The 15,224-nt window shown below is 54.5% G+C and overlaps 1 protein-coding gene across 4 annotated transcripts in view; it reads left to right on the forward strand.

Annotated features, from left to right (window-relative positions):
- IPO13 (importin 13) overlaps positions 1 to 15,224 on the forward strand; it is a 32,080-nt gene that overhangs the window by 12,940 nt on the left and 3,916 nt on the right. For 3 of the 4 annotated variants that reach the window (XM_068199099.1, XM_068199100.1, XM_068199101.1), the window contains exons 3-15: positions 3,328 to 3,468; positions 3,619 to 3,760; positions 4,723 to 4,889; positions 5,249 to 5,369; positions 5,690 to 5,837; positions 5,987 to 6,168; positions 7,040 to 7,066; positions 7,745 to 7,879; positions 8,112 to 8,255; positions 8,655 to 8,735; positions 9,323 to 9,460; positions 9,535 to 9,631; positions 11,484 to 11,536. In XM_068199099.1, the coding sequence (XP_068055200.1) occupies positions 3,328 to 3,468; positions 3,619 to 3,760; positions 4,723 to 4,889; positions 5,249 to 5,369; positions 5,690 to 5,837; positions 5,987 to 6,168; positions 7,040 to 7,066; positions 7,745 to 7,879; positions 8,112 to 8,255; positions 8,655 to 8,735; positions 9,323 to 9,460; positions 9,535 to 9,631; positions 11,484 to 11,536 (1,576 nt within the window). The remainder of the gene's footprint in view (positions 1 to 3,327; positions 3,469 to 3,618; positions 3,761 to 4,722; positions 4,890 to 5,248; positions 5,370 to 5,689; positions 5,838 to 5,986; positions 6,169 to 7,039; positions 7,067 to 7,744; positions 7,880 to 8,111; positions 8,256 to 8,654; positions 8,736 to 9,322; positions 9,461 to 9,534; positions 9,632 to 11,483; positions 11,537 to 15,224) is intronic. The other variant, XR_011001880.1, reaches the window with a different exon arrangement.

The raw sequence follows: 15,224 nt of genomic DNA on the forward strand, positions 1-15,224 counted from the left end.
CATGCAGGTGTGCTTCTGCCACCAGCAGAAGTCCTAGTAGCTCATGAACTTGGCTTCTGACTTTGAGGGTTAGATAGTTTGCTGGTCATCTTCCCAGGGAAGTACCACCTTGCAAGGCAGCTCTCCTGCTGCAGCACCTGTGTCCACGTGGCCCTGGCGCTGCCTCGCTCCTGGGGAAGTCACTTGTGCTGGCAGCTCCCGTTTCCCTGCTTGCAAGGAGCAGTGAGTGGTTTCCTGCCTCTGAGGTGTTACTAGAAATGATGCACCAGAGATGTGTAGGTGCAAAGTGTTTGATCTCTACACCTGCCAGGTGGGTGGGAGCCCTGTGAACCCAGAGAAGGGGATGTGCCGCGTGTTGCTGGAGCCTTGATGCTCCTCCTCTGTTAGGACATGGCATTCCTGAGAAGAGCCCTTGGAGGCTTGGCCAGGAGCTGGAACTGGAACATCTCTGAGCACACCTCTGCTCTTGAAGGTGGTGGGAAGTTCCTGAGTTGCGGGAGGGGAGGAATGGAGATGCTGTTGCATCTCATTTGCAAAGGAGAGGCTTGGGCTGTATTTTCCATCTCATTTGAGGATGATCCCCTCAGCTAAATGGGTCAGAGAGCTTGGCAGCATGTGCTGCAAGGAGAGAGCTGACATGTGGCATTTGTCCACTTGGCCATCCTGTAGGGCAGTGGGTAGCATCAGAGTGAGGTAGGGACTTCCTTGTGGTGTTTGCCCATGTGGGAGTTACGGAGCGTGGATGTTGGACACCGAGCCTCCTCTCTGAAAGCAGCAGGGTGTTGCTACAGTGGTGGACCTGGCAGGACTGCAGGTGACCGTAGAGGGTTGCCTGGTGTCTTGCCTGCCATCTCTTCTGGTCTTGGCACCCGGTGCTGAATTTTTGAAGAGGAATTTCACTTGAGTTTTGCAAGAGCTTCATTAGAAACAGGTTTTTAATAAGATTGGGTTATTATCTCATCGAGATGTGGTTCAGATTTTGGATCAGGAAGGATGAGGTTGTCCCATATGCCCTTATCTGCCCTCTAGAGGTTGTCCCCTACACTGGTGCAGTTTGCAGAGGGTTGTGGGAAGAGCAAGAGTAGGTGCTGGTCCCACAGAGGGAGCTGCAATTCCCTGGGCTTTGAGAAGGGGCCAGACAAACTGATGAAAGCAATATTTGCTCAGTTCTTAAATACCAGGATAGCAAATCTTGCTCAGGAAGGCTAAGACAAATCACTGCAGGGAACTGCATGGGCAAGAGTCACCATGTGGCTGCCATGTTCATAAACTCTTTCACAGGCATTCACAGTTTTTGGGTGCTGGAAACAAGCTGGGCATCCAGGGGCTCTTCTGAGCTGGGATGGTTTTGTCTTCTTCTGCCTGACAGTGGTGCAGGGAGTGGGAAATGGTGGCTGACAGCACCTCCTGGGGCAAGGTCTGCACCTGGTCAGGGATGTGGCATCAGCTGGTCCCTTGGGCTGGAAGGCAGCACTGACCAGGTGGAGTGACTGGGGCTCAATGCTCCTGGATATGGAATAGAGCAGCTCAGCTCTGGCTGACTTGACCTCAGGTCTTGGGTGACTGGTTAAAATAACTCCTCTAGAGCAAGCATTTCCTTCCTGGCTAGGGACCCTTGCATCCAGTATGCCCTTATGTCTGCAGAACAGTTAGCAGAGCAAGGTGGTGCTCAGGAGATGTGGTTCATCCAACATTTCCTAGAAGTCTTCAGTAATATGGGATTGCGGCATGGAAGCAAATCTCGGTGGTTATCTCTGTTGGCTGTGCAGGGGTTCCAGAAGATCAGTTTAGCTCCAGGCACTGTGAATATTTCAAGGTAATGAGCAGAAGCAGCATCCTTGTCAGAAAAAGTCATAAAAGTCACAAAGCCATAAAAACCTCCCTAGGGTAATGTGAACCCAGTGTTGTGGAGGAAGCCTGGCTTTGCCTTACACTGGAGCAGTGGAAGGTTCCCTATGGCTTTTTGTCTGGGCACTGCCCTGGGTCCCTTGGCCCTACCCTGCATGCAGCATTGGTTCCCAGGGAGAGTAGCTATTGAATTTCCAAATTCTCCATCATCACATTGTTCCCATGCTGCCACATGCGTAACTCACACGGCATCAGAGGCTTGGAAATGGTTTATGCAAAAATAAACCCTTTGCTGTGTGATTTTCTCAGGGGGAGAGGGCGAGAGGAGGGTGACCCCCAGCAGCACAGAGGGAATGCTGGGGTGACAGCTGGGATTGTAGACACCTTGTTTCCTCCGTCTTCTCTTGCTGACCCAGAGAGAAAGCTGCCACCACCAGCACAACTCTGTCCCTGCAGTGGTGGCATCAATGGCTTTATTCTTTCCTAAATCATCCATAGCAAAAGCCATCTTGCCACTCCGGAGTGGATGTGTAGCTGTCCTGGTGTCAGCACTTACATCTCTTCCCCAGGGCGGGCACAAGAGAGTTGGAATCACGTATGCCTCCCACTCCAAGCATCCTTAGCCCCGCACCTGCATGTAGGGGGCGGGCAGAGAGCACAGGCTGTGGCTGCAGATAACACGCCTGGGTGGGCAGGGAAATGGCAGGGAAAAGGCAGGCTGCTCATCAGCCTCCAGCACGGCCTCTCTCTGGGGGCCCTGGGCTGCCTTTCACCTTGGCTGCCTCCTTCTCGTTGCCTTGGTTACCATCCCTTCCAGGCAGTGGAGGGGAGGCTGACGTGCAGGATGGGATGTGGGAGAGCAGTGCTGCACTGGCCTGTGGCAGCCTGGGATGTGCCGGGGGACCAGCGCGGTCCCTGGGTGGGACTCCCCAGCGGTGGCTGCCCGATTCATCCCAGACATGGCGCACAGTCTGGATGTGCCCAAGCTGGAGAGGCGCGTGGTTTCCCACAGGCAGCTTGGACTGCCTCTGTGCACATCTGAGGGCATGGTGGGAAGAGCCCTCAGGCCTGCCCTCGCTGCTGTTCTGCTCCGCATCGATGCTGCTGCGCGCAGGCACAGCTCACTCAGAGCTGGTTTGGCACTGGCAAGTTGGAGGTGCTGGCAGGTGTGGGTCAGTAGAGGCAGGGGTCCACACCGTGTTGCAGGGGGGTTTGCCCAGAGCTGATGGCCACTGGCTCAGCACTTCACTTGCAGAGGCTCCACTGCAGCAATGCCAAGGGCTGCAGCTTTTGTCCTAATGCCACAGGCTGCAAGGAGAGTTCTTGTAAGCAGTAAGGGCTCCTGCATGCATCCCACTGCACAAAGCAGCCTTCAAGTAGGCAGAGCTGGGCAGGAGCCCTGGGAGAGCATCAGGAGGGATGGATGGCATGGCAGCCCATGCCAGGGATGCCTGGCACTGATTCAGGCTGTGCTTGCAGGTATGTGAACACCCTCCTCAAGCTCATCCCGCCCGTGCTGGGGCTCCAAGAGCAGCTGCGTCAGGCGGTGCAGAGCGGGGACATGGAGACGTCGCATGGAATCTGCCGCATTGCTGTGGCCTTGGGGGAGAACCATTCCCGGTGAGTGCTGGGGATGGTCCCTAGGAGGGGGAGTGAGCTTGGAGCAGCCTGCTGTTCCCCACATCCTGCTTTGTCCAGGACCTGTCCTGCACCCAGTCACGTGTCAGGGCAGAGGAGCTGGAAACTCTGACCATGCTCTCTGCTTCCCAGAGCCCTCCTGGACCAGGTGGAGCACTGGCAGAGTTTCCTGGCCCTGGTCAACATGATCATGTTCTGCACTGGCATCCCTGGACACTACCCCGTCAACGAAACCACCAGCTCCTTGACCCTCACCTTCTGGTACACGCTGCAGGTCAGTGACTGTTGTGGACAGCCTGCCTCCAGGCAGGGCCAGAGGCACCAGTGCCTGGAGACTGGGTCTGGCCTGGATTTAATTGGTCCCAGGGATTTCTGATGTCCCCACTCCTTGGCCTGCACTTGCAGCTAGGGCAGGGCACATACCTAGGAAATGCTGGCCCCATGGCTGGCTCTTTCTGCCACTAGTCCTCCTCAGAAGTGTGAGCCATCCTTTAAGGGCCTCATTAACAAAACTAATTAAAATTTCATGTTAATTTTTTTCTTCCCAGCAGCAGACCTGGTTGTTTAGCTCCTTGCTGCGTGCCTGCAGCAGGCAGGAATGAGAGCATAGCTCTACCAGCTGCCCAGTGTGGGGTCCCTCTCCCAGGGTCAGTGTTCCCTGGATCAGCAGAGCAGCCCTGCCACACTGTGCTCTATTTTTAGCTCCCTTTCATCCCTCAGCTCCATTCCTCTGCAATCCAGTGTGGCTTGGCTGAGCATGGGCAGGGAGGGGAGCAAAGTCAGTGCCGTGCCAGCAGCTCCTCTGCTGCATGAGGCCAGGCTGAGGCTCCCACGACCTCTTGCTGCTTCTCCAGATGGGTCTGAGATTACAGATGCATGCAGGAGGACGCTGTGCTCAGTCAGCTCTCTCACAGCAGTCTGAGGCACACATGCTCCTGGTATAGGGGTGCTCCCAAGGATAGGACATGGCAGGACACTGCCACCCCCTGTAACAATGGTGTCTGAGAGTCCGCCCAGCTTCTGGGCCTTCTGGCATCTTGCCTCCAGATAATGCTGCCACTGCAGAAGGGCACAGCATCAAGTGAATCTTAGGGAGCTGGAAATGCAGCCTTCCAAGGTGTAACAGGTCCCACCAGCCCTGGGAGGTGTGCCTGAGTCCCCTGTGCAGCAGGTATATTAGCTCTATTTTCCTTTCCCTGCAACACCTGATGTGCTTATTCTTCCTCCTGCCTCCAGGATGATATCCTCTCCTTTGAGCCAGACAAACAGGCAGTGTACCAGCAGGTCTACAGGCCTGTCTACTTCCAGCTGGTGGACGTGCTGCTGCACAAAGCCCAGTTCCCCTCCGATGAAGAATATGGCTTCTGGTCTTCGGATGAGAAGGAGCAGTTTCGGATATACAGGTACAAGTTGGAGATCTGGATTTGCTTGTCAGGCAGGTGAGGATGCAGGGACAGCATTCTGCTACCCTGGAGACTGAGTGCTGTATGATGAACCAAGGAGGGACACAGAGGAGACTCCTTCCATCAAGAGCTGTTTTGGCTGTGGTGGTAATGTGAAAATGAGCTGGTTTGGCTCATTTGGCAAAATTTTGGCACAGCACCAGTTACTCTGCCCAAGAGGCCATAGGATCACGCCATTGGTTGGGACAGTGTGCTTGTATGAGCAGTGCCTGTGCCCTGGAGAGAAAGTGATGTGTCCACACATGGAGCTCTCTGCATGGGTTGGGGACAGCGTTTGGAAACACCCATGTTCTCTGCAGGGTGGACATCTCTGACACGCTGATGTACGTGTATGAGATGCTGGGTGCCGAGCTCCTGAGCAGCCTCTATGACAAACTGGGACGTCTCCTGACCAACACGGAGCAGCCGTCCACGTGGCAGGTGAGCAAGGGGACCCAGGTGCCAGGCTGACAGCTACCAGCCCTCAGGGGCCTGTCCTCACCTTCTCACTGTCAATGGGGCACTGAAAGCAAAGGGACATGACAGAGATGAGGAGCATGAGCACCTTGCCAGCACACAAACAGTCTCTCTGGGGTCTGCTGTGGAGAGGAATAGGTTTTCTGCCTCCCTGTCCTTAGTTCTGCCAAGGGATCAGCCTCTTCAGCTACTGTGGGGGTGCTGAGATGGTGCTTGGGGCTGGGACAGGGTTAGGCATCAGGGGCCAATGCATGGCTCTGACAGTGCTTCTCCCACCCTGGCAGCACACGGAGGCCTTGCTCTATGGCTTCCAGTCCATTGCTGAGACCATCGACGTAAACTACTCCGATGTGGTGCCCGGCCTGATCGGCCTCATTCCCCGGATCAGCATCAGCAACGTGCAGCTTGCCGACACGGTCATGTTCACTATCGGTGAGTGGGCTGGGCTGGGGAGGGAAAGCCCCCTGAGACCACATCTGCCCAGCAATACCAGTGGTGAAAAGCGAAGCTGGGCATCGCGGAATGCAGAGAGCAAGAACCTGTGGTGCAGTCCTGCAGTCTGACCCCATCCGTGTATGCAGGATCCCTGTCCGAGTGGCTGGCTGATCACCCTGTCATGATTAACAACGTGTTACCACTGGTGCTCCAAGCCTTGGGCAACCCTGAGCTCTCCATCTCCAGTGTCTCCACCCTGAAAAAGATCTGCCGAGAGTGCAAGTACGACCTGCCACCTTATGCTGCCAACATCGTCGCTGTGTCACAGGTAGGAGCTGGATGCAGGTGGACGTGTGGTGGTGACCTGGGATGTGCTTTGTGCACATCTTTTCCTTTGTAAGGATCAGGACAGGGGAACCAAGGAGCAGCTGAGGGCATCTTGCTTGGCGTACATTTCTTGCCTGTTTTGTTCACAGGCTAGTAAACCCATGCGGCAGGCCCTGTGTCCTGCTGTGAATGTAGAAATAGCAGCCAGTGACAGACACGACTGCCCAGGGGTCTGCTGGGGTTGTACGTGGGTGTCTGTCCTTCCCCCAGGGTTTTATTTGCCTTGTTGGGAACAGCTGTGTACCTGCCATGCTGCTAGTGCCACTGCTGGGCATCTTGGAGGACAGTGCCCTGGTGTTCAGGCCTCTCCTTGGAGCCTGAGCTGATCCCTGCAGTGCTGGGGCAGCTTGTCCCATGCTCCTTCTTGACTCAAGATTTGGGGCAGATGGGGCTCAGAGTCCGAAGGCACTAGGAGAAGGGCTGAACTTGGGCAAGCTGCCAGGACATACATGGGAGGAGAGAGGTGAAGGGCTCTTAAAAGCATCTCTGCTTTTAGAGCCTGGGGAACACTGTCACTGGAATAAGGAAACCCTGGCTGAGGTTGACTTCTTGAGCAATCCTGCTGCAGAGCCCATCCAAGCCAGGAGCTCCCCTTGCTGGGTGGCTGAGTGGGCTGGCTCAGGGGACAGGAATTTTAGTTCTTGCCTGTGGCAGGTTGTGGGGAGCACACGATGTTTGTCCGTGCCCACACTGGTGTTAGTTGTCTTGACCTGTGTCAATCCTACCTCCTGTTGTCAGTCCTGCTGCCTGGAAGGGAAGGGCCTTTCTGCAGCACTCACCCTTCTCTTTTCCTCTCCCTTTCCCTTTGACAGGAGGTGTTGATGAAGCAGATTCACAAGGTAAGAGAGGCTGACTCACACCTCTGCTGGTTCTCCTTGCCCCCCATGCTCCCTTAGTCACGCTCAGCTGAAGACACAAAGCTGTCCACGGAGGAGAGCCCAGCACTGCATCCATGGTGTGCAGGATCAGGAGAAGCTGCTGGCTGCCTCTCGCTGCACTGCTGGGCTTCACTTCACCCACACAGGCTGGGCTTGTGCTGGGAGGGTATGTCCCCTAGAGAGGGAGGAGGAGGAGGCTAATCTCTAGCAGTTCCCAATCTCTCCAAACCCAAGGACACCAAGATGACAGGCATGTTTTCAAGAGGAAAAAGGGAGATAAGTGTAGGAACTGAGCCCCAGCCTTGTTTGTGACTAGGACGGGGTGGCTGTGACAGGCTGTGCAAAGAATGGTGTGTCAAGTTAGGGTGAGTGATGCCAGCATGGAGATCTCTGGACACCAACAGGTCTTTCCTTGGCAGGTGCTGGGAAGAGGCCAGGTGTGCTGAAGCCAGAGCTCCTGTTCCCTGGGAAGAGAAGCTGTTAGAGAGCTTTTCCCCTCTCCTACAGCGAGATGCACCTAGAGGGACCCAGATAGAGCAGCTCAGGAGCTGCAGCACACCCAGCTGGGACCCTGGCACTGTTAGAGCATGGGCTGTGGGATAGGCAGTGACCTGCCCTGTTGTGTCTTCTCTGTCCCAGACAAGCCAGTGCATGTGGCTGATGCAGGCTCTTGGTTTCCTGCTTTCTGCACTGCAAGTGGAGGAGATCCTGAAGAACCTGCACTCCCTGATCACCCCCTACATCCAGCAGCTGGAAAAGCTGGCTGATGAAACGGTGAGTGCCTGTGTGCTGCCTCCATCCAGAAGTGGTTTCTCCTGCTGGCTGTAGCCCTGGGGCTGCTGTGCTGAAGCAGCACTCTTAAACATGGGCTCAAGGGAAAGTGCAGTGCAGGGAACCCCTCTCTGGCACTTTGCCTCTGCAGTTCTAGTTCCTCAGCATCCCAAAGACATGAGTATGATTGAGCAGTGCAGTCTGTGTCATACTTTGGCTTTATTTTCCCTGGCAGCCCAATCCCTCCAACAGGCTGGCCATCATCCACATCCTGGGCCTGCTTTCCAACCTCTTCACCACCCTAGACATCAGCCACCACGATGACGACCACGAAAGCACCGAGGTCAAAAAACTGCCAGTGCAGCAAGGACCCAACCCAGTGAGTAGAGCGATAGCTCCAAGTTCTCTGCCACAGACTGGCCTAAGCCTCACAACTCACTGCAGGAGAGGGGGGTTAATGGAGAATGCAGCATGTGCCAGCAAGAGGGTAGTGCTAGTCTGTTCCAGCTAAAATAGCTCCTTCAGCTTATCCCACCACTCCTGAGGTGGACAGAGGTGACTTGCCTCTTGGATGCCTCTTGGTTAAGTGCTGCTCTGGAGGATGGCCTGGGTGCTACCTGCCAGCTGTGAGCAGTGCCAGGCTGCTTCAGAAAAAAGCTGTCCAGCTTTGGAGAGGGGTGGTGCCTGAAACTTTCAGTCCAGGCCATGCTTAGTCTTGAATCTCCCCTTCCCAGTGCCATGGGGGCCAATTCTCTTCAGTGTCTCTCATTCCTTACAGGTGGTGGTGGTTCTGCAGCAAGTCTTCCAGCTCATACAGAAGGTTCTCAGCAAGTGGCTGAATGATGCCCAGGTGGTGGAGGTAACCAGGCTTCACTTGTATACTGCCTGCAGCTCTGCCTGTCCTTGCTGACCTGAGTGGGGGACAGCAAAGGACAAACTCTGGGTGATGGCCTGTGAGAGGGATGTCTTGCTGGGTTATCTGGACCAGTGCTGCTTGCTGTCACCAGCAGCATCAAGTCATTCTTGTCTGTCTTGTTCCTCCATCAGCTCTGCTTCTCTCCAGTAACTGCGGTCCTGCCATGAGCAGGGAGGTGGGATCTACCCAACCTGTGTTCCCCAAGAGAACAGCTCTGTTCTGAACTGGACCTGTATCATCTGGTGCTTGTCCAGTTTGTTCAGTCCAGTAATGCCCATGTGCAATGTCTGACCAGCCATTTCTCCTCAGCCCTTGGGGAGCCTTTCTGCTGCGGTGGGAATGGTGTTTCCTGGTCACTGGGAGCTTCCTGTGCTGCAGGGCAGGCCACCAGTATCAGAGCAAGTCTGAGCCCTTTGCCTGGCTGGTCCCTGTCCCCAGTGCCAGCTCTTTGCTCTCCTGGAACCCATCCATTAAGCCCTGGGAGAGGTCTCCTGATGCCCATTGCTCATGCAGTCCCTCTTTTCCCACAGTCTGTCTGTGCCATATTTGAGAAGTCTGTGAAGACCCTCCTGGATGATTTTGCCCCCATGGTGCCTCAGCTGTGTGAGATGCTGGGGCAGATGTACAGCACCATACCCCAGGTCTCTGCCATTGAACTCACGCGGCAGGTATGGAGCTGTGCTTGGGAGGCTGGGGATGTGCAGGGCCAGCAGAAGCTTCAATCCTTTTCTCTCTTTTGCAGCTGGTTCACATCTTTGCCCATGAGCCTGCCCACTTCCCTCCCATCAAGGGCCTCTTCTTGCTTGTTACCTCAGTCACACTGACCCTGTTCCAGCAAGGTACGTAGGATTAGCCTGTCTCCGCGCTGGGGCTCTTGTCAGGCTTTTGCATGCATGGAGTCTGGAGGCGTCTTACCAGGAATGGCTGTTTTCACTCCTAGCTAAGCTAACTGGGGCCATCTTTGTTTCTTGGATTCATCCCAATCCCTGGAAGGTGGGTACCTTCCCTGCAGGCAACAGAAGCAAGAAACCCCTGGGTGCTCTGGGCCTCTGTACTGTTACAGCAACCCAGGCTGGATATCATGTGCAGCAAGGGTCAATCTGGAGCTGCAGTCCAGCTTGGCAGGGAGGCTATGCCCACAGGAAGATCCCGGGGCTTCTCTGTGTTCCGCTGCTGCTTGTAGTGGCCTGAAATCAAGCCCTCATATGAGCAGGAGAATGTGTGTGTGAACAGCTGGGAGATTACTTTTTCAGAGTCACTGGTGGCCACCGAGTCCCTGCTGTAATGCTGAGGATGCTGGTGTTCTCCTGCAGGGTAGGGCCCCTCTTTGGCTCACTGCCCACCCTACAAAGAGCAAATGGGGTTAGAACAGGCTCCTTTGCACCACGGCTCCCTTCAGCATCTTAGTGACCTGCCCTGTGACAGAGACAAATGTACATTGGAGCTGCTAGATCTGGTCCTTCAGCATTACCACATGCGGCCCTCAAGGGGTCTTATGCTTTGCTCACAGCTGGGTGCCAGGTAGGGTGATGCTGTCCCCCAGCTCAAGGCTCAGAGCTCTGTAGAGAGGTGGGGGGAGAGACATGAGGAGCCCTGCTGCATCATCACACCACGGTCCAAGCAAATCCCACTGTGCTGAGGTGTCACTGGGGTCAGTGACAAGCAAGCCAGGCTTCCTCGGATATCAGGTCCCCGCTCGTGCCAGTGGCGTGTGGATGTGTCTGTGCTGGAACCCTTTTGCCTCGGTGCTGGGGAGCTGGCGATGCCTCCAGGCGGCAGCAGGCACGTCTGCAGGAGCAAAAGGGAGGGGACAGATCCCGAGCTGTGCCAACACTTGGATGCGAGCTTTGCTCAGGCAAGCGGCTGTTCAGCTTGGTGTGTGCCCAGGACTGTCCCCTTGGGTGGGGGGCCAGCTCTGAGCAGGGCGAGCCCCTTCTGCTGAGCCCACGTGTGGCAGGAGAAGGGGGGCATGCCTGAGCCTACAAGGGCCAAGAAGTGAGTGTGCACAGTCAGATGCCAAGGTAGGCTGAGTGGTGCTGGCACAGAAATCTCTGGGCACTGAGCTGCTCTCTCCCATGAGGATGCTGGAGGAGACCTCCAGGAGAGTCCTGGACTCGCTGTCCTGGAGAGCATCTGGGAATGGGGTGGGAGGGTGTCTGTGCCAGGGTCTCCTGAGCAGCTGACACTGGTGACAAGCATGTGCACGCCTGAGCCCAGCCAGGCCTGTCAAGCATTTGCTGAGGTCTTGTCGTTCACTTGCAGTTACCTTCCAGGACCAAGCAGTGCTCTGAAGACACCTGCTCAGTCCCCACAGTGCAAAAGCTATAATTCTCCTTGTGGAGATGGTGCTCAGCTAGCCCCTGCTCCTCCTTCTCTTCCTCCCCAAGGAAACGAAGATCTCCTCCTTGGCTCTGCAGCACACTGGTGCTAGCTGGAGACCCTGGGGCTTTAGACCCTTTCCTTTGCAGTTTCTTTCTGTTCTTGGGTTCTCCAAGTTTCATGATTTTTTGTATGTTTTGTTTCTTTAACTTGCTTCAAACTGCTCATGTTGCCCATCCCCTTCCCCACACACCCCTCCTCCCTTACACTCCTGTTTTCACTTGTAAATTCTTTCTGTATCACATAACTATATGATGTTGAGTTGCTGTTTGTATGATTTTTCTCTTAAGTTACATCTTTATTATATTTTAGGGCCCAGGGATCATCCTGATATTGTTGATTCATTTATGCAACTCCTGGCACAGGTGTGTTTTAGTTTCTTATTCATTCACTTTCTGTTCTCTCTCTTTCTCTTTTTGATTCAATTTAAACCTATTTTTAGCTTTCTGTTGACAACGTTTTTTTTTCCTTTTAGTTGAATATCGAGTTTCTCCATCTGTTTCCGTGGAAGTTGAAAACAAAACATTCTCCTTTAGTTCTGGGTTCACACCATCCCCAGGGCAGTGCTCTCCTCTGCAGGCAGCTCCAGCTCCTACCCCCTTGCTGGGCTGAAGCTGGCATGGGGTGCTTGGTGCTGCTGCTGCAGTCACCCTTGGGTAACAGACAAATTAGAGCATTAAGTGGTTGTTTTCCAACCCATTTACTGGTCCTCTGGAGTGGGGACAGGCTGAGCTGGCTGCCCTGCCCATGGGCCAGTGGGAGGAAGCCCCTGCCCTCAGGAGCAGGCAGCTGCCAGGGTTTGGCTCTGAGCAACGTGCTTGTGATGGCATCTGGATCTGGCAAGTGCCACATTGCCTCCTGCCCCATCAGCCTCTCCGGGTGGTGGCAGCTCCTGTGCAGGAGCTGCTGGCTCAGCGGCGCACGGGGACAGTTTGTGTTGACGTGGCAGGGGTCACGGGCTGGCACGTGGGCCGGCACTTGTGTCACTGCTGTGGCGGTGGGCAGGCAGGGCCAGTGCTATGCTGTGTGTGTATATACACCTGCCCAGTGTGCTCCTCAGCCCCCATGGCCCTTAAGGGAGAAGCCCTGATGTCCTTGATGCACTCAGTGTCCCTGTCAGAGATGTGTTCCCTGCCCACCTACCCACAGGGTGGGTCTGTGGTGAGGAGGGGCCTGGCAGAATTGTTTTCTGCTCTGTTTCTGTGATGGGGAGAACTCTTAACTACACATGCTGGACCAGTGGCTGTGCAGGAACATTCACCCAGGCTCCTCCCAGAGCTGTGGCCACCCTACCCTTGCTGACAGCCCTGGGAGGGTGCCTGGCATGTCCTGGTGCTAAGCTGTCAGACCCCTCTGATCCTCCCATAGGTTTTGAGGCTTGGAGTGGGCAAGAGGGCTGCACCTGACCTCCCCCAGGCAGGGTCTTTTCACCATTCTCACCTTGATGCCCAGAGCCTGCTGAGACCCATTGCATCTCCGAGCCATATTGCAGCCTCTTCCTCCCTCCTTTTCACCTTGAAAGACATAACATAATCAAGACTATCAGACTTCAGCTCTGGTTTTGGAAGCTGTGACCTTCTAACAAGGGTTTTGAACATGATGGGAGGGTGGTAAATGGGGTCTGTGCCTGAGGTTCTTGGTGGTGTCCTCACTGCTAGCAAGACCTCCATTTGAACACTGTGCCTAGTGTGGGGCACAACATTTCTGTAGATTGATATCAGAGACCACAGAGAAAAGCATCTGGGAAGATGTCCACCTTGTACACGTGGTGGAGAGGAAAAGCTGATGGGAGCCTGAAGAGCTGCGTGAGTCTTGGAATGTGTAAAAGGTAATGTGCCAGTTGTAGGTAAAACCTTTTCTGCTCTCAAGTGGGACAATCAGTAATGGGAGGAAATCATGGTAGAGTATCCAGGTCTGGCAGAAGAAAGTCTTCCTAAGAGGGCAGGGAAGCACTGGGAGATCCTGTGGGGAGCTGTTGTTGCATGGAGTTCTTGAAAGGACCCAACAAGCCCATTGCTCTTGGAGGGTAGGTAGAAGTGATCCTGCCAGGGTGTAAGGGATTAGGTGACTCTGAAAGACTCTCCCGAGACTACTTGTTGTTTCTTTGGAAAATATTGCATTTCTCTCTGACTTGGGTTCCTCCTCTTTGTCTGGACACAGAATATTTATACTTTCTTGGAGAGAAAAGTGCAGCCATGCTGCACTTCTGTGCTGCACACAGTGGGGTGTACTGTGAAACCAAACACCACCCATCCAGCGTGCTGGGAATCTGTTACACACTGTCCTTGTGGGCAGGATCTGCAGGCAGTGCTGGGGCAATGTGCTGGCATTGTGTGTGGATCTCCAGATATCCTTCAGAGGCATTCCTGCAGCTCAGAGGCTCCTACCTCCATGTCTTCTCCATCTTGGATCACTGTGAGACATCTGACATCATGCTGCCAGCCTGATACCACCCACTCAAGACCTGTTGTTTTCCTGGGCTTTGTATTCCTGAAACCCCATGGAGACCAAAGGATCCCATCCTTGTCTTCTCTTCATGCACAGAACTCAAGGTTTCCTCTTTCTTGGCCTGACCTTTCTCACAGACTGGTGATCTAATGAGGTGCTTTAAAACCCGTCAAGAATTGGCCTTAGCATCCCTCATTGACTCATTGCTCTCAGGACCTTGAGGGCTGTCTGATGGCAGAGATGGGTCCAGCCTGTCCTCTTCCAGAGGACCATACTCTGCAGTGATGCTTTTGAGGATTTGTAGATTGGAGAGTTAAATTCAGAGGGAACTGCAGATCTCTTCAGATCAGATTTTTGTGCGGCAAGAGCTATGTTTTCACCCAGCCTGCTCTGCCTGCAGACCTCTTGGCAAAGTAATGCATCTTCTGGAGCAGCAGTGAATTTGGACACAAGTGTGTCAAGGTGGAAACTTTCCCACTTCCCTGACCATCTGTTTTTGTGGTTGATCACCTTGGTGGAAATACCATCTTCCCTGTTTCAAGTTTGTGTGGTTTCTCCTTGCAGACACTGTTTCTGCCCTCTCTGCCAGCAAGTACTGTCCCACCTTCTGATAACTCAGGAGAAGCTCATGAGGCCTGCATATCAGCTCTCTGTCGCCAGGGAATCATCTCTCTCTGTCACAGGATTCCTGCTGACTTTATCTTTGGGCTTGGTTGCAGCTCATGGAACTGCCCAGTTGTTGCAGGTGATCCTTTTGCCACAATGTTAATTGGCAAACCACTCTTTATGATGGCAATTTGCAGTCTACTCATGATCTTGATGGCTGGCTGATCATGGGAGCTGCTGGCTTAAACCAAATGACAAAGTATCACACTACTCAAGGATAAAATAACCAGTCTGCCGTAAGGCTGCACAGAGCAGTGCCAGCATCCTGTTCTCAGCTGCTCCCTCCTTCCTCTGCTGCATGCTGGGATCGGTGCAGAGCATCGCTGCTGCAGTGCCCAGGCTGAGCAGCCCACCTGGAGGGCGTGGGGCTCAGTTCCACCCGGGCAGCTGGAGTGCCTCTGCCCAGGACCACACGGCTATGGTAGCTGGGGCTTGCACCCAGCTCTGCATTGGCAAAACCAGGCGGGTTCTGAAGCTGGGGAACCAGTGGGTCTCACATGTGTGCTTCCGGTTGCAGGTAGGATTTTGAGACTCTCCAGCCTGCCTTTCCACCTCATCCACCCCACCCCAGCAGGGCTTCTCACTTGCAGACCTTGGGAGCGTTTTGGTGACTTCCCTGACAGATCTTTGGGGCAGTCTGGGTGTGCGGTGCCTCACCGGGCAGAAGATGCAGGATTGACCTCCTGTGGTGGCACAGACAGTGCCTGGCCAAGCACAGCCAGCCTCATCCCTCACCTCCCTCCCTTCATGGTCTGGTCCAGGCTGCATGCAGCATTCGTTGAGCTCTCCATCTCACCTGCTCCAGCCAGACTCAAGAGAACCCCTTGGAGGACATGGGTTCAGCATCCCCATGCTGAGGCTCACTGCTCCTGCCTGGCCAGCCTTATGGGCCCTTTTCAAAGCAAGAGGCTCTGCTCTGCCAGGTGTGGGGTCTGGGAA

This window comes from Anomalospiza imberbis, chromosome 9 (genome assembly GCF_031753505.1).
Source record: "Anomalospiza imberbis isolate Cuckoo-Finch-1a 21T00152 chromosome 9, ASM3175350v1, whole genome shotgun sequence".
Taxonomy (NCBI): Eukaryota; Metazoa; Chordata; class Aves; order Passeriformes; family Viduidae; genus Anomalospiza; species Anomalospiza imberbis.